Raw genomic sequence first — 20,007 nt, 5'->3', positions numbered from 1 at the left:
TAGAAGTGTGTCGTCTACATACACCTCCATCGTAACCAAGATTAACACAACTGGCACTAAACACTATGGGTTGGAATGTGATGCCAAGTCCCTGTGAATCTGACGATGAATGTGAAAACATAGTCCAACAAGTGATTAAATCTATATAGTGCAATCAGGCCATATTTAGAATTAAAGTGTAGTAATTTTATCACGGTCTTGGATAAATGCATGTGATTATAGCATTTTCAAGTATTCTTAATTTCAGCCTTCTCAAACAACAGTCACAAACTCCTGGTACGAGGTCTATAACATGGATGATTTGTACGCTCTTGGTTCAAATCCGACACATACAACAGTTACTGTTGGGAGATAGATAACGTTTGGGTTATCTAAAAAATAAACAAGAAATATTGCACAACGTTGAAGAAATTTTCGGTACGTATGGTGGTGAAATAACTGTAATTAGGAAATGAAGTTTATTTATAGATCAATACCATGTTATAAACCAAGGAAACTCATAGACATATCAGTTTGTGTAAAACAGTTTAACGAGTTAAAGAAAATGCCTTATCGTAAAAAGTACAACAGCTGATCAGCCTCGCGAAAGTTTAGAGATATCGAGGATTTTCAGTCCCTGTCAATCATAGCGTCTCACGTTGAATTTTGTATTTCTAACAATCAGTGTAATTATTTGATGGAAGGTGTTGGTTGTTTTGATAATTATAACAGAGGGCCGGTCATGTCTTCCCCATGGGGTAAGGTCACCAGTGACCCGGTAGAGCCGCGTTCATTTCAAGATGTGATGAGCGAACAACTGGCAGCCGATCTCGAGGAGAAGGAAGTTTTAAAAGAATGGGAATTAGTCAGGTAAATATGCATTCTAATCCACACAGCTGGCTCCGGTTTCACGAATCTTCTTGAACTACCGAAGAAAAACATTAGACGAATTAAGGAAAATTTCAATTTAATAAATTTCCTTAACTATTGTAAATTAAGGACGATTAATTGTAAAACTGGGGCCTGGTCTGATTTGTATGGCAATGCCAATATAAAAACAAACCAAAATGAAATGTGATTCAACGCACAGACACATGTCTTATACGTAAACAACTCCAGCAGAAACCCTTCCAATATGGTGTTTGTGTTTTAAGTGAGATAGATCATGACACCCAGCGATTGACCATTACAACATCATTAACACTATTGTTGTCATGAAAACTGCGACGACTATCCATCAAAATGGCTCTACCTCTGGATGGTGAACAAACAGTTCTGAACAGTTCAATGCTTTTACTTCAGCAGTCTCATGCCAATTTTGACTTGATTCATAGAAAACTAAATCTTTATCCACATTTAATTCCATTAACAACCACCCTAATGGTGAAATGTTACTGTTTTTATGCCCACAATACAAACCAACACCCAAATGGTCACATGCTGTATGAAATTTCTTGTATCTTAAATCACTCATCTTTCTGGTCGTTGCTTTATATAGCGACAAATGTTGATAAAAGGAGGTCACAATAGTAAGAATATTGCACTCTCTAAAACAAATGCTTTTGAAATAGTCATGATACACCAGGAAATACCTTCACTCATAATTCTAACCAGAGTTAGGAGAGAAATGGAGCATAATGAGATATTTTGGACACTATGAAAATATGAAAGCATACCAGATAACCCTTTCTGAACAAAGCTAAAAGAAAAAAATAAACTTATATTGTTAAAGATCTTGACACATTTTTCCGGCACTGCCCCTAAAGTTAATCGATACCCAGATAATATTCTTTTATCTTTATCTAAGCTCATTCTTGTCTGAAAATGATGAATAAGAACATTGAAAAGAATGTATTTTTCTTTAGGTCTAAGTTTTAAGTTTTATGCCATGAAACAACTGGAACTAGAATGAAAAGCAGAAAAAATGGTGTCATGAATGATAATTAGCTATCACTCTTCTGATGGATGATTTTGTTTATTTACATTAAGGAAAACAACATCATTATGACGAAAATATAGTGGTACTGCTGTTGTATTGTAGCTGTATTGGCTGCCTTTTAAAGTGTTACATTTGTAACAGAACTCTATTCCTCCACTAGGATTCAAACCCGGGACCTCTGCTTACTAGTCTGATGCTCAACTGATAGAGCTTAAGAGAAATATTCTCTAGCTGAGCGGTGTAATGCAATCAGTATTTACCAGGGTTACGAACTCCCTCTCCAGGAAAGAATTTGTCCTCAATTTTTCCACATGTTACAGCGATGCTTATGGGGCATGGCTAAGTATTATTCCCAAATTCCTTCGTGGGCGCCAATGTAACAGAGGTCATTATTTATATCAAATGCCTCCACCAGGATTTGAACCTTGACTGGTCTTATGCCCAACAGATTGAGCTTAAGAAAAGTTGTATCTAGCTGCGTGATATATTGCAGCTAGTATTTACCAGGGTTACATAGTCAAAATATTAATAAGTTTTCTCGGGTAGAAATCCCTATTCCTGAGGATGTAAAATGATTCGGTTAGTCCCAGTATTAACAGAAGAAAAACTAGAATGAGTTTTAAAAAGAAAGTATTGTTGTCTCAGATTTGATATTGTACTCAACAGTAAAAATTATATCTTGTTTTACATCTAGTCAAGCAGAGGTGGCGCCTGAGATCAATTTAGCCACGCTCACCTCAGGAATGGGCTCTGAAGATACCAAAGACGACCATATGCTGGCTCAACTTCTGCAGATGGAGTTTGATAAAGAGCATGACCTTGAAGTGAAGGCTAGGGAGAAGAAATACAATGGTGACAGTAAAGGTATATATTGTAAATTCTCTTTCTCCCCCCACCCCCATCCCTGAAAAAAACTCCAGTTCATGAATATTTGCTTAAAACTTGAAACAAAAGGGATGATTTTTAGCCCACCATCATCAGATGGTGGGGTATTCAAATCGCTCTGCCGTCCGTGGTCCGTCCGTCCATAAACAATTCTTGTTACCGCTATTTCTGGAAAAGTACTGGATGGATCTTTCTCAAATTTCATATGCAGGTTCCCATTGGTCCCTAGTTGTGTATGTATCTTTTTTGAAATGATTCGCATTCAAGATGGCCGACAGGTGGCCATCTTGGATTTTGGAAGTAAAAGTTTGTTACCACTATTTCTGGAAAAGTACTGGATGGATCTTTCTCAAATTTCATATGCAGGTTCACTTTGGTCCCTAGTTGTGCATTGTACCTTTTTTGGACTGATTCGAATTCAAGATGGCCGACAGGTGGCCATCTTGGATTTTGGATGTAAAAGTTTGTTACCGCTATTTCTGAGAAAGTACTGGATGGATCTTTCTCAAATTTCATATGCAGTTTCCCCTTTGTCCCTAGTTGTGCATTGTACCTTTTTTGGACTGATTCGAATTCAAGATGGCCGACAGGCAGCCATCTTTGATTTTGAATGTAAAAGTTTGTTACTGCTATTTCTTGGAAAGTACTGGATGGATCTTTCTCAAATTTCATATGCAGGTTCCGTTTGGTTCCAAGTTGTGCATTATACCTTTTTGGACTGATCCGAAATCAAGATGGCTGACAGGCAGCCATCTTGGATTTTGAGAGTAAAATCTTGTTACTGCTATATCTGAGGAAGTACTGGATGGATCCTTCTGATATTTCATAGATATTGGTTTCCCTTGGTCCCTAGTTGTGCTTTGTACCTTTTTTGGACTGATTTGAAATCAAGGTGGCCCACAGGCAGCCATCTTGGATGTCGACAGTAATACAGCACAAGCATATTGTCCATTATCCACCTGTAACTGACTGCTATCTAATAATACTTTGGGAATTTTTCAAATGATATTTGCAAATAGGTGCTTAATAAAAGTATCTTGTGCCATCATTGAGTACATTCAATGAAGACCAGTTCATGAACGTTTACAACAACTGTAACAAACAAAAAAAAAATAAACAAATCATCAAGAACTGAAAACAGATCCTCAAATGGTGGGCGCCAAGATCCCTCTGGAATCTCTTGTTCACAGATGTCATGTGATCATCTTTTAGTTATTCTATTTCCTTTTCAATATCAATATATATATTTAAAATAGAACCCCAATTTGAAATTGATAGTAAGCATTGAATTGCCATATTGTGGCTTTTATTATGGATGTAAATGACAGAGCGTTGATTACAAACATCATATTGCATGCTAGATGTGTTTTCTGGCAAAATTCTGTCATTAATAACTACCATAAATGCCACAAGATATTCAGTGCGTAAATTTACATTACTTTCTCTTATGCATATTAAAAGTTGATTTCGATTAAAATGAATGATTCATTATTGACAGTCTGTCATAGGGAACAGACTAGACACCATTACAGCAACTTTATGTTCCTGATTAAACAATTTATTTGCTTGTGATTGGTAAAGAAATTGAGAAGTATGATTGCGATTAGATATGGATGGTATTAAGGTGTATTATGATACAATATACTACAAACTGTTAGTTCTATAGCATTACAGAATAATTACAAGGCTCTATTACTGTGAATTTCACGAATAATAATTATCTAGGCTGAGATAAACTTCATTACAGTATTTTTTAACTGATTATAGAACAGCTGCAGTAACATTTTATTCCTTTGATTTTCAGTGTCGTTATCCTTTGAGAACTACAGAACATTACACCCAGCTTATCGAGATGAAGAAGATGAGGTTGTCCCCAATTTGGACGAAGATTATGAAGTGGAAATGAAATGGGGTAGGTTTGAGATGTAACATTGGATAGAGTTTTCATTCTTCCATGTAGAGAAAATGGCTGCATTTCCATTGGTAGCTTCATCACTTACTGTCTTGCATGTAAACCTACTTCAATTCTTAGTTCATTTTGTGACCTACAAATTATTAATCTATACACAATACTGGTGTGTGTCTATATATTGATGTTTGTATACTTCTAATGGACAGCACAGCAACCTTATCTTGATTGGTACGTAGGTTTCCTCGAGTTAATATTTTTGTCTCAGGTAGCAAAGCTACATACTATATCAGCATCTATTTTATTGTTAAACGTATATATGAAAATGAATTTATGTTCAATAAAATCTTAATTAAAAAGTTTGTGGAGATGGGGGGATGGCACATTGGGTGTTATGCACAGGGTAACAACATACTGTTAGGTGTTCAACCCTGCTTAAACCCTATTATTGATTTACAGATGAAAAGCCGCCAACATTTAATAGCCAAGGGACATCAGGCAAGGGAAAAGATATGATCACCAAACATGACTCCTCTGTATGTGGCCGAAGGAATGCGTCTAGAATGATGGAGGTAATTGTCTATGACAATGTTTTTTAAGAGCTCAAATATAGCGTATTTTGTTCTATAACATATCAAATTTATGGCCATATTCATGAATTTATGGAGGTAGTGGAATCAGTTATGTGGGTATTCATTTACTGTTGCATACATACCCTGGGGCCCTCAGAATTGGGAAAAATAGCTGTGTTTTCCTTAGAATTGGGAAAACTTGGGGTCTAAATTGGGAAAAAAAGATACTATTTTGCATTGGGAATTCGGCATCAAATCTGGCAGATCAAGAGCCCTGGATTTCGATGATTTTAGTTAATTTTGTCACTGAATCGTTGATGAATTAACAAAAGGTTTTTTAAATGTGAAATTGATTTATTTGTTGATCTGCTTTTTCTGTATTTTGTTGTACTGAGTAGGGTATTATGTATTTCTGTCTTAGTATAATCCTCTTTATTTCCATGTCATAGAATCAGATCTTATTTAAGATCCCTTAAACGACATGATCAAGAAATTTTCCAATCTCGAACTTGATGTAAAAGTTGAAAGAAAGTTAATTTATGTAGAGGTCACAAGGTTCCTTTGGTCAAATAGCTAACAAAGCACAACATGGATGATAGGGATGCACATGCATCTAACAGGATCTCAAAGTACTTATCAGAAGTGAAGATAGAATTCACTGGATTTTGATTTTTTTTTTTTTTTCCCAAAAATTGGGCCTGACATTAAGACAGCAAAATATTTTTTGCTGACTAGCAATAAGCATGCTGTTATTAATCATTGAATATTCCATCATTAATATTGACTCACATGAATGAGTACTTATGAATTGGTTGTAGTTTCCACCAGAGTTCGAAGTTGGAGATGGTGAGGGAATGGACATGAAACTACCTAATCATGTATACAATAAACTTAAACTCCACTCCATCGCAGAAAATAAGAGAAGTCAGAAACTTCATGAGAAAAAGGAACATTCTACAGCGGTAAGTGTTCCGTATGATATATATAAACAAGTTTAAGTTAATCATTGGGTATGTCAACATTATTAAATACTTCTGAGTTATGTTTTGGTAATTAATTGATCTTTGGTCTTAGCATTAAACATAAATAATGTCTTAGGAAGTCTAAGGTGAAGTTAACGTGTTAAGATGTCCAAACATCCATTTTGTTACATTTCATTCTAATGAACTTTTAAACTTAGCTCATCTTTGATATTATAAATTCCCATGAGAGTTCGTGTAATTAATCTGACAGGTTTAAACAGAAGTAAAGGTAATAAGTTGCTCTCCAGTCTGTCTAACCTTGACATCGACTTTCCCTACAATTTCAAAATAAAAATTTTGAAGGGTTTAAAAAAATATAGATATATGTTTTACATTAAAGGAGCAAGCAATGGATCCACGAACACGTTTATTGCTGTACAAGATGGTGAACAGCCTTGTCCTGGACTCTGTCAGTGGCAGCATCAGTACAGGCAAAGAATCAGTCGTCTTTCATGCCTACGGTGGAGAGTAAGTAATAAACAACCATGTATTTTAATGTAAAGAATTTCTCTAAAGAAACCAATACTCTGTAATCTTCTTGATATTGGATGTGGCTATATAGGAGGACAGGGTGATGAAATAAAATTATAGTATGTATGTACAGAAGATCACCCATTCGACCTGTTGCCTCTAAAAAAATTGTCCCACTCTTTTCAACTTCAGCATATAGGATTATAGCACAACCAAAAAGTTGTATTGATTCATTACCATCTCATACACTGTATATACACTGAGTTGATGGAATGTGTATGGACTAGAGGTAATACTTTTTATTTTTCTTTGACACAGGATTGCTGGCGAAGCAATGCCAAAAGAAGTTGCAATCAAGGTGTTTAAAACCACACTCAATGAATTCAAAAATAGAGAGAAATATATACATGGAGACCACCGATTTTCAAGAGATGACTTCAAAAAACAGAATCCCAGAAAAATCATAAAAATGTGGGCAATGAAAGAGGCAGCCAATTTGAACAGGTATGATTGTTTTCTGTTTTTTTTTTTATAATGCAGAGTTATCTGCTCTTGTGAAGAGGTTTTATTGTATTCTGTCGTTTTTTAAAGCAGAGTTATCTGCTCTTGTAAACAGATATTGATTGTTACAGCATTAGTTTGTGTTGTATTCTCATGGCATTTCTCTCGCAAACAAACAACACGACAATCAAAACAAGGGCAGATAACATTACAAAAAGATGGAATTAGAACATCTGATTATAAATTATTGTCAATATAAAATACATACTTGTACTATGGAGAGATTTCCTTGTCTCATGCTTTGAGATGAGAGGATGCACATCATTAATACTAAGCAATGAGTCTGTTTGTGTTTGCCAGCTTAATAATCTGGCTTAAAATCCAAGAGGAGTGAAAAACTTTGTTAGTGTCATCTGATGTCTAATTGTCTGTATTGTTGCTAATTTGATTTCCAGAATGAAGAAATTTGACTTGCAGTGTCCAGTTGTACAGGTTCAGAGGAAACATATACTTGTTATGTCATTTATTGGGGAGGAACAGAAACCAGCCCCAAAACTAAAGGATGCTGTCATGTCTGTAGAGGATCTAGAGGATGCTTATAGCCAAACACTAGAGGTAAACATTAGTGTCAGTACATTTGGGGTAAACATTAGTGTCAGTATATCTGGGGTAAACATTAGTGTCAGTATATCTGGGGTAAACATTGGTCTCTGTGTCAGTATATCTGGGGTAAACATTTGTGTCAGTATATCTGGGGTAAACATTAGTGTCAGTATATCTGGGGTAAACATTAGTTTCTGTGTCAGTATATCTGGGGTAAACATTTGTGTCAGTATATCTGGGGTAAACATTTGTGTCAGTATATATGGGGTAAACATTAGTTTCTGTGTCAGTATATCTGGGGTAAACATTTGTGTCAGTATATCTGGGGTAACCATTTGTGTCAGTATATCTGGGGTAAACATTAGTTTCTGTGTCAGTATATCTGGGGTAAACATTTGTGTCAGTATATCTGGGGTAAACATTTGTGTCAGTATATCTGGGGTAAACATTGGTCTCTGTGTCAGTATATCTGGGGTAAACATTTGTGTCAGTATATCTGGGGTAAACATTAGTTTCTGTGTCAGTATATCTGGGGTAAACATTTGTGTCAGTATATCTGGGGTAAACATTTGTGTCAAACATTTGTGTCAGTATATCTGGGGTAAACATTAGTTTCTGTGTCAGTATATCAAACATTTGTGTCAGTATGTCTGGGGTATTTGTGTCAGTATATCTGGGGTAAACATTAGAATCTGTGTCAGTGTCAGCATATCTGAGGTAAACATTGGTCTCTGTGTCAGTATATCTGGGGTAAACATTAGTTTCTGTGTCAGTATGTCTGGGGTAAACATTTGTGTCAGTATATCTGGGGTAAACATTGGTCTCTGTGTCAGGATATCTGGGGTAAACATTTGTGTCAGTATATCTGGGATAAACATTAGTTTCTTTGTCAGTATATCTGGGGTAAACATTGGTCTCTGTGTCAGTATATCTGGGGTAAACATTAGCTTCTGTGTCAGTATGTCTGGGGTAAACATTTGTGTCAGTATATCTGGGATAAACATTAGTTTCTTTGTCAGTATGTCTGGGGTAAACATTAGTGTCAGTATGTCTGGGGTAAACATTAGTTTCTGTGTCAGTATATCTGGGGTAAACATTTGTGTCAGTATATATGGGGTAAACATTAGTGTCTGTGTCAGTATATCGAGGGTAAACATTTGTGTCAGTATATATGGGGTAAACATTAGTTTCTGTGTCAGTATATCTAGGGTAAACATTTGTGTCAGTATATATGGGGTAAACATTGGTCTCTGTGTCAGTATATCTGGGGTAAACATTTGTGTCAGTATATATGGGGTAAACATTAGTTTCTGTGTCAGTATATCTAGGGTAAACATTTGTGTCAGTATATATGGGGTAAACATTGGTCTCTGTGTCAGTATATCTGGGGTAAACATTTGTGTCAGTATATATGGGGTAAACATTAGTTTCTGTGTCAGTATATCTAGGGTAAACATTTGTGTCAGTATATCTGGGGTAAACATTAGTTTCTGTGTCAGTATATATGGGGTAAACATTAGTTTCTGTGTCAGTATATCTGGGGTAAACATTGGTCCCTTTTTCAGTATATCTGGGGATAACATTTTTAGGTCATCTGAACGAAGGGTCTGATGACCCATTGCGATCACCTTTTACCGGCATAAACATTTTCAACTTCTTCTCAAGTTCTACATGTCTCATTGAGCTGAAACTTACCGGAAATGATCCTGACCAAAGTTTGTTAATTTTGGGTTGGTCCGAAATCCAACATGGCCGTCATCTTGAAAACACATTTTCGATTTCTTCTCAAGTTCAAAATTTGAAATCTTGTATTTTATGTCAGATGACCGTTAAGGCCCATGGGTCTCTTGTTATCATGCTATAAGCCAAAGGAGGCCAATGAATTCCTGCTGAAGGGTTGGGTTGATTACTGGATAATAAAAGATGAATGTTAATATATCCAAGTGAACAGATAATAAGGATAAGCTTGAAATTACCTTCTGTGTTCCCTCTAGAAATCTGTCAATCATGACATCAAAATGAAAGAGGTCTTTATAAACCAATGTTAACATGACATTGTTGCAGATGGTTACCAGTAATATGGTGTAACTTTTGTAGTTTCGAAATTTGTAGTGGTTAGGCAAACATGACATTGTTGCAGATGGTTACCAGTAATATGGTGTAACTTTTGTAGTTTCGAAATTTGTAGTGGTTAGGCAAGAAAAATTGTTAAATGATCAAAAATTATATTTAATGGTCAAAGATATAATTAATGGTTAAGATCCACATTTAATGGCTAAAGATAATGTTTAATGGTTAAAATTTTGTTCAGTGGTTGAAAATTATGCTAGTGATTGAAATTTTGTTCAATTGTTGAAAATATAGTTATGGTTAAAACTTATGTTTAATAGGTAAAATTACATTTAATGGTTAAAAATTATGTTATGATGAATATGTTGTTTAATAGTTGAAAATTTTGTTTAATGTTTAAAAATCATGTTTAATGACCCTGCCATCATGTTTTTACTTTACATAATAATAATCTCCACTACAGTTTATGAAGACAATGCAGCACAAGTGCAACTTGGTACATGCTGATTTGAGTGAATACAACATGCTTTGGTGGCAAGAAAAAGTTTGGGTGATTGATGTTAGTCAGGCAGTTGACACTACACATCCACTGGCGATGGAGTTCCTGCATCGCGATTGTACAAATGTTTCCAAGGTAAGTTGTGGATTTCCAACAAAATGTATGGCAGCTGCAATCCTGTTGTATATCGTTTAATATTATATAAACCATTGATCACATTGGTGGTTAGCTTCCTGTATTATTTATAGACTGGTCAGAAAAAATTCTTGAGATCAACACTTAATTGTGATATTAGATGGGTCTTCATTATATTTGATTCACTTGTTCCCGAATCTCCCTTGTATTTTGAGACAGATCGAAATACTCTGTTAGTAGTAACAAGATGGCCAAGAAACAGCTGTATGCTTTCATCATTTGTTAATTGTGACTGCGACATCACAGAAAGTCTAGAAGTGTCAAATTTTCTTTGAAGATTTCCGTTGAGTGGTTTGTGTAGCAGTTTAGAAGTTCATCTTAAAATCCTGCTGGAATCTTTTGTAATTATAAAGCAAATAATTTCTGAGTAGTTTAAAAATTTCTTTTTCCTATTTCAGTTTTTCCGTTCTGGTGGTGTTCATCAGGTAAAAACCCCTGAGGAATTGTTTAATTATGTGACTGGATTGGACATTTCTGGTGAGGGAGCGGACTTTGTTGCTCAGGTACGACGCTACGACAAAGAGAAATCTGAGGAATATCTTCTGTGTCCAACAAATCGCAAGCAATTTTCGTTTGACTTTTTTTTCGACAAGTCCCAAAGGGAGAGAGCAGAAGCTTTGAAAGAGGTTGGATTTTCAGACAGTGAAGAAGAGGAGATTGAAAATAAAAACAACTAGTTTTACATCAGTTTTTAAACAGAAGCCGAATAATTTGAATTTCAGTTAATGATAACAGCAATGCTAAATACTGTTGGATACCCCTGTATCAAATGCGTCAACTTTTTTTTCAACCTAAATGATGTACCAGTCTACTAAACAAAGAAAAAAATTACCATGAAAAATTAATAATATTTGTGTGGTCTTCAATTTATTAAAGTTAGAGCTGAAATATGTGAATGCTTTTTGAAGTTATTTCTAATTGGTACGCATTGTAAAGAGGTTAGATAATTAATGATAAATAATAAAGGCATAGTGTCAGAAATGATGGGTATACTATGAAATGAATATCATGTTAAATGAATCAAAAAAGTCCTTTGACAAGTAAATTTGGTGTTGCTTTCAGTATTTTTGTTGTTGTAAATTTCAGATTGAACATAATGATGATTTTGTTAAATACATGTCTCATTTTGGAATCAATGTGTAGTTTTATAGTATGTGATTAATGCTGATAATGTGTGTACACATCCAACAAACACGTATCGTACAGCATTTTAATTTTTACTAGTTTTTACTGCCATTTTGTTATTTTCAAGGGATATTTTGCTTTTTTAACAAAAATCAACTATTGATGTATAATTCTTCATGCTTTAAACAGGTTGTACATTTCTTATATTTATGCACTTTTGAAATAATTAGATACTATTTATGTTTGTATCGTTCTCCAATACAGAAAACCTTAACTTGAATTAACAGAATTGCATAAGGAATCTCGATAATTTTTTCCCGCACTTCTCAGCTACACCAGAAATAAATTTGTGAAAGTTAGAAAGATTAAAATACAAAAAAATGAGTTATTATGTTTAAACAGAAGCTAAGCCTTATTAACATAATTTTTTATCTTTGGGGAATGTTTTTGAAAGATAGATGCTATTTAACCCGATATGTGTGCATAAACACAAAGTCATGTATGTAGTGAGATACTACAGTCAAGTTACGTGTTCAACCATATTAGCTGTATATTAATGTTCATGGTTCTACAAACCATATCTAATTATTGAAATATATTGAATAAAACAATCTTGATACTTCAGGTGCCTTCACTTATTCTGTTTTCATTTCATTGGGTAATATTTCACTTCTGAAGCTTTGAATTCATTTGGACATTTTTGTAAAGATTTTGGGTCAGTTTTTCATCATCTTCCAGACTTTTGTTGATATGGACACCACACCAATAGACCATTGGTGTCATAGACTTGCATCCACGTCCTCGCCATAAAACAAAAGATCTCAAAAATCTTGCGACTTTATCTCCTTCATTCATTACATTAGTTGTTATCTCTGCTGCTATAAAGTCTAGTTCATTCTGGAGACTAATTATATGTACAGTATTAAATTTATTGCTTGACATAAAGAATAAAGTCAGCGATGTTGACTAGTCCATTGTAGATTTTTCATACCTATTTCAACATCTTATAACTGAAAATACAATGTAATTTTGACCTTGTATTTCAATTTACATTTCATTTGGAAGTATTCCATCCTTACAACAGGCCTGATGGACCTGTATCACTCATCCAATATACAATACTTCTCACAAATACATCTCATATCATTGGCTAAGCCAAATTTATTTACACAACTTCAAAAACTATCAAGCTTATGACACTCGAACCTAAACATTATTCATATAGACTGTGTTAATCCTTTTAAGGAAGATAGATTTGAATAGGGGTCATGACCTTACTATCTACAGAAGGTGTCGCATTAGATGATCATCCAAAGGATCTACTAGCCAAAGAAGACAGGATTTGTTTTGGTTAATGAAAAAGAAAAAAAGTTATTTAGCATCTTTAAGGAAATTTGAGCTCTTTAACCTTGAATATGGATCAAGGTCATGTCTTATCACGCACTCAAGTCTGATTTCATCTTATTAACTTGCATACCAATATAACAACTACAGACCTTTTGATAAATCAGAAATTGTTTCAACAATTAGACCTTTAGCTAAGAACTTAATATGAGCCCAGATCATTTGTTTTTCCAAACTTTGTCCTTCTTCATCTCAGGCACCTATAGGTCCTTATTATACCTGCCATATTTTGGAGAATAATCTGAATCGCAAGATGGCTGCCATCAGCCATTTGGGATTTTGGCATTGTTAGTTTATAAATGATACTATTGTAACTCATCCAACATTATCAGTTTTTGGGCCCTTGTTATGCATCTTGCCTTTTGTGTATGATCTATTATTCAATATGGCTGCCAGGAACCATTTTGGATTTTGAAATCAGAGTTACTTGTACTGAATTTTCCTGGAAACTAACAATAGTATCATCATGAAACTTTGATAACTTCAGCATGATTCCAAATTTTGCAAGCCAAATTCAATATTTTGAAGTCAATACAGTTACTGTAAACATCACTCTTCTGATTGTTACAACTAATTTTACTCAATGCTGTTATAAAAAGTCAGGAACAAGAAAACAGGGCAATCAGTAGACTCTTGTTTGTAGACACTTTTGTGATTTGGTTGCTTTATGTTACTGAATGTCCCATAAAGGAGTCTTACATATGAACATATTGAATAAATGAAGATCATGAATGGCTGATGGCTGTGACATTTCTGTTATCATGGTTACAGTAATTGATAGAGATGGATTTAGTCAGATTTATGAGGTAATTAAAAGAACTAGAAATTGGATGGGGCAATTTTTTATCATGTATGAATAAAGATAAGGGAGATAATTATTTTATGACTATACAAAATTTAGCACCAACACAGCATGTCACAGTTCTTGGAATATATTCAAAGGTGAAAACTTTAAAAGTTTGTATCTGGTCTTTTCCCTTGCATGTATGCGAACGAACAGTGACTGAGAACAGCCAATCCCAGTGTAACATTTGCATTCATTCCTGTTAACAAACAGCCATATGTTAAATTAATTTTTTTTTTCTACAAACTGTTACCACTATTTCTTCAGAACTGCTTCATTGTCAAGGAACCTTTAAATTGTTTAGATAATCAGTGTCAGTCAGTCCAAGCCAAATCAGTAACTTTTTAAGAAGGTCATGTAATGACGGGATCTCCCACCAATTCCATTGCCTCTTTGTCCTTACAAGTTTGATTTGGTGATCAGCAATACCAAGTACACATACATTTTTATAGTGTTCAAAAGAGTTTTACTTATTAAGGGGCAAAGGGAAAAGAAAAACAAGCTGTAGAGCTGAAAGAGATCGGCATCAAGGTTTATTAAGGAAAATCATTTTGCGGTTTTATCTGACCACATGGTAAAATATCACAAATCTGTATTTTATCATGAACTTTATTCATAGTTTTTCCTAAGTGCAATATATACACTTAAACAGACTATGAAACTTGCAAATTATGAAATATAATCAAAACCTTCAGTAAAAGGAACGGATTCATTTTGTTAAATTAGGACATACTACTATCATAAATACAAAATGTATCCTTATATAGTTTTGAAAACTTCCAAGAATTCTACAAGTCAATAATCAATGCAACATATATTAGTACACAACCGATGTATTATAATTTTAATTATTGTTCAAAAGAACACAAATATGAAAGCTGCTATGGTTCGACCATGACCAGGACTTGCCACTTGTACAGGTGGCAAGTGGTGGGTCAGTTTGCTGTCAACAAACTATATTTGGTTTTAACTGTTGGTACAAGTTCAGCATCTTATGTCCTCAGCAAACTGTATGGGCGTGACAGATGTTCTATCATTTTTAGAGATGATCTTCAATATAGTGGAGAAATCTGCAAATGATATCTGCTACCAACAGCACATCATACCCGTAGGATCTCTCGGAAATATGTAACCAGGAAGAGTCCAGCTCCTCGAGATTCTATCGTGTTCACATCCTTTTTCACTAACGATGAACACGAATGCTCGCAATGTCCACAGCTCCTCGAGATTCTATCGTGTTCACATCCCTTTTCACTAACGTAGAAACAACACGAATGATCGCAATGTCCAGTTTACCACCACGAGAGGTGAACATAGCACTAAAGGGTTCTGGCTTATATCATCTTGCATTTCGAAGTAGACCTATTGACACATCTATCAATGTCTGTAGCATCAGGACCCAGAGTGGCACCATGACATATAACAACCGTATCATCTGGTAGTATTCTAGTCGCATACATAGCAAAATCTGGAAGGATATTTTCAGAAATACTCCGAACATGTAATATACTTTTCGTGTCATCGACAAATCTGTTCGGTCGTAGCCATTTTTACAGTGAACGATCATTTTAAATGTTATGTAAATTGTTACCACGGCATCAAATAGCCACATGGGGGTAAATATAAGAAACCAGTTCCAGTCAACTTTCTTGTCCAGCTTCAAAACCATTAGTATTAGGAATACTAGTACAATGAACCAGGTAAACAACGCTCGGTGAAGTATCGCCATTTTCATACGGAAGTGTCAATTGGACGTAAGGTTGATTCTAACAACAAAACGATGACTGGGCTAAGTTTCCGGAATATTTATATACTCGGTGGGCTTTACGTCGATCTTTCAGCAGACGACTTCATCCGAACAGATTGATCAGGAAATATTTAAAAATCTTATCATCATTATGTGGACTTCAGACCCAGTTATGTATTAGCACATGACATTCCTGTCTGAAATTTAGCTCAGAACTTTGCTCCTACTTCTCTTAAATTTCTTTGCAATATTTTTTCCCAAAACATTAGGCCTACCTGCATCTTATGCTTAAGCATGTAGATACCTGTGACATTTTTGGTAAAATGTTATATTTGAACCATTTTTTGATTGTGTAGTTGAAGTTTATATTACAAATTAAAATGTCTGATGTGATGGTTAACATTATATAACACTATATGTACGTCCTACATAATCAGGCCACTGTTTCAGTGCTATGAGTTGCATTGAAATATAAAAAAATGTCTGTCCTTTTTAACACAGCAACCGGTCCAAATATACGCAGACATGCAATAGGTCTAGTTCTTTATTAAAATTATAATTTGTGATGCAATTAATTAAATTCCAGTCCACAGCTTCTTCACCTACAGCAAAATGTCAGTTATTTGATTATAACTTAAAGCTGACTTGCTAATAGCCTAAACAGTGTTATTTAAGGTGAAAAACATAAATTTCGAATACTGACAAAAATATGCATAAGTTTATATCTTTAGATGTACACTGCAGATAAAGCACTGATCAAATATGTACAATATTTAACTAAATACATAGGTAGGGTGGGTCCAATAATAGAAAAAACAAAGGTAATTTTACTGGTTAATTTCATCAGATTTGCACTTCACTTTCCTTGTCAATATGTCTGGAGGAATGATATCACCACGGCTAGATCACCCTGACACTTTGTTCAGTGATTATAATGTGATGTTCTATCTTTTTGCTCCTAGAGAGAACTAAGCATATAGTGTAACATGTACATATTTTTATTCATCTGCACAAAAAATGATATTCTTTGTCCTTACCAAGTTTTTAGATCATTTTCCAACCAAAACTGCACCAGAACTATATAAATGTTTGGCTAAATGTGGAAAGGTGCCCTGCTGGGACATTTCTTTCCTTGTACACTGGTAAACTATATTGCAAATGCAAAGTTGAAATCATCTGTTTTGAACAAGAGAGGGATCTTGGTGCCAAACATCTTTATATATGAAACTGATCTTTGCTATGCTTTCCCACTTTGATCTGAAACATCTCTTGTACTTCTGAAGATGTAACAATAACAAGGACAGATTACTTAAGGACTACAGACAAAGGACAATTTGAACAGTTCACCATCTTGTACTCTAGATTTCTCCTTTAGCGGGTATCCGGGACTACAGACAAAGGACAATTTGAACAGTTCACCATCTTGTACTCTAGATTTCTCCTTTAGCGGGTATCCGGGACTACAGACAAAGGACAATTTGAACAGTTCACCATCTTGTACTCTAGATTTCTCCTTTAGTGGGTATCCGGGACTACAGACAAAGGACAATTTGAACAGTTCACCATCTTGTACTCTAGTTTTCTCCTTTAGCGGGTATCATCAGTCAGTGGGAATAGGATACCAGAGGAAATGAGTCGCAGTATCATAGTGGTAACGATTTCAAGCATTAACTCCTTCCAGATTTATGTTATAGGCAATGTCCAAGTCCACTACACAACAGGAAGATAAAAACCATGCAGTGAAAATTCATGTCACTTTGAAACTGGGAGCATACACAACATTGCTGAGCAACTGCATTATGCAAAGCTAGAAGGATGCGTTTTCATTTCATGTGGATAACAGACAGGATAGGATTTCAGACATCAAATATGCAACACTGGATATTTTGGTATACACTTTAATTCTAAAGCGAATGAGTGCAAACCAGAGTCAAGTGTGACTTCAATTTTTTTTTTTTTTTTTGTCATGTCCTGTTCATAAATCCAAATACAATTTAATTTATTTTATATTTTATCTTCACTGGTTTTGGCTCTAGCATACAATATTCATCACTATCTAGTTTACATTTTCAACTCAAATAACAAAAGAAAGTGGATTTATGATAATCACTGCTTGAACAAGGCCAATATGTTCATTTCAATATGTTGCCTTATGTTAGCTGTCATAGTCTAACAATAGAAATGCTCCATAAATCTTGCTTTGGTCCCAAAACCATTTTGAAATTTCAGCACCTTCTATTTTAGTCATTACTGATTTTTAAAACACTTTTATGTCTTAACAGCAAAAAGTGCAAATGATCTATTTAATGTCATTTAATGTAATTATATAATAAGCTGTCATAAAAAGTTTGTGTTACAAATGGAAGAAAGGAATATTGATATCCTTTGCATTGAGTAAGACATTTTTCCGTCCAGGAAACTTTTGACCATAACAGTGATGACATTTGAGCAGGAAACACAGGAAAAATACTTGGAGAGTTTTGGTTTGACACAGAGATGAGTAATAGGTGATGGAAATTGTTTCTTTAGAGTTATAAGCTATGGTAGGGAATGAAGATTCACATCATGATTTAAGGGTTATTGTAGTTAACTTTTTCAGAGCTAATCTCCACATGTTCAACTATCAAAGGATGGGGTATAATCAAGTCAGAGTGTGTTGTCTTGTTAGGGGTAAGTGTTCTTGTTATGCACAGAGACACTTAAGCAGATCCACAGGTTTTCACATTACAGCATCACAGCATAGATCAGAGTGACATCAATCTCCACATTGTGTTTTCTTCTCCTCCCTTTTTCCAGTCAAAAGTGAAAAATCTCATACTTCAACTTACTCCAATCAAGCCCATGTGTATTGCCATAAAAGTTTTAAATGTTCCCATTGTCAAAAGCCATTTTTTTCAAATTCTGCTTAGAGACGTCATACCAATAAGTACCATCCTTATGAAAAAATAGCATACAACAAAACTAGACCATCAAGTATTAAGTGAATGGTTCCATCATGCAATGAAAAATTCAGAACACTTACAGGATTTTCGCTCTGCATCACTAGAAAATACTTTCCTAACAATTTCAAACTTGGATGAATTCAAATCATAGAAAGCAGAAGAGAAGAGGAATTGGCAAACAATGGTTTCTTTAGGAAGGAAAGGAAAGAAACAAGTAGTCGATCCAGCATATCTTTTTAATTGTTTGCAATAGGGATAGTCGTAAATGTACACTAAAAAAAATTATTAATTAAGTACGTAGATGTAATTCTAAAGGTTCTTGTAAGATTAATGCATTGTGTTCATCGCGTATGTTGATAAAACTAGTGGCTATGTCAAAGTAGAGTTTATACATACACATTGTCATGCTGTTGATTTTGACAGACCAAATATCTTCCAGTTCTACAAAATGTTGATAATGACATTGTTAAAAAGCTCTCATTAGGAATTCCTGTTGATTCTATTTTGACAATATTCATAAAGATATTGATAATTTAGATGGTAGAGATTTAAGTAATATAAAGTACTATCAATTAGTTAATCTGCAAAACATTGTGGCTATGAAAAGGAAATTTGTGGACAGTAAGTATCAAAAGCATGGTGATGATGGAACATCAACTCTTCTCTTGGTCAGGGAATTTGGTGGTGACCTATCAGTAAATCATGTACTTTTTAAAATTTATAAACAGTAAGATGTTTTTATAGTAAGATGTGTAGGATGATTCTGTTCCTCTCAATAAAAACGACTTCATGTTCACTCTTACGAGTAATGCCCAAGCTGACATGTATTGCAAGTTTGCCAATAGAATACTATGCATGGACTCAACACACAAAACAAATTCATTAATTCATTAATCAGATGTACTGTAGATAAGGGTATATATAAAACTCAAACACAGCTTTGGGCTTAAAGCAATCAATATTTAATTATTATGTAATATTATGTAACAGAACAATATATATATCTGTAGACAATACAGTTGAAAAATAATAAAATTCTGGTCTTCTGCCAAGAGACAACTACAAACTAATAACTACAACATGAAAGATGTAATCTAAAGAGATGGGAGGGATGGGGATTTTTCCATCCAGGATCTTAAACCCATGTCAGTGCTGGAGACCTGGTCACTCCACAGTGCTCTGGAGACTGTGACTGAGAAGGTCAGATCATGTGTAGTCTACAAACCTGCTAGGTTGTTTTTGGCTAGAACCTGTCAAGGTGAGGAAGAAATTGACTGACCATACAAGTCCCCAACTCTGG

At 34.6% G+C, this 20,007-nt stretch overlaps 1 protein-coding gene across 2 annotated transcripts; it reads left to right on the top strand.

The window, feature by feature from the left end:
- Positions 1 to 358: 358 nt before the first annotated feature.
- Positions 359 to 12,394, top strand: LOC132557473 (serine/threonine-protein kinase RIO3-like). Of its 2 annotated transcripts, XM_060221963.1 has the most exons (11): positions 359 to 417; positions 712 to 849; positions 2,613 to 2,782; positions 4,608 to 4,715; positions 5,172 to 5,284; positions 6,103 to 6,246; positions 6,647 to 6,774; positions 7,096 to 7,281; positions 7,734 to 7,893; positions 10,415 to 10,585; positions 11,044 to 12,394. In XM_060221963.1, exons 2-11 carry the CDS (start codon positions 722 to 724, stop codon positions 11,320 to 11,322), a joined length of 1,587 nt encoding a protein of 528 aa, XP_060077946.1. In that variant the 5' UTR covers positions 359 to 417; positions 712 to 721; the 3' UTR covers positions 11,323 to 12,394. The 2 variants fall into 2 exon arrangements, with proteins under 2 accessions (XP_060077946.1, XP_060077945.1); XM_060221962.1 differs by lacking the exon at positions 359 to 417 and having other exon boundaries at positions 677 to 849.
- Positions 12,395 to 20,007: the final 7,613 nt, after the last annotated feature.

This window comes from Ylistrum balloti, unplaced genomic scaffold (assembly GCF_031769215.1).
Source record: "Ylistrum balloti isolate Yb309-2 unplaced genomic scaffold, AGI_CSIRO_Ybal_v1 Utg370678, whole genome shotgun sequence".
NCBI lineage: Eukaryota > Metazoa > Mollusca > Bivalvia > Pectinida > Pectinidae > Ylistrum > Ylistrum balloti.
Note: the sequence above shows the minus strand (reverse complement) of the source record. Positions and strands in the feature narration are given on the sequence as shown.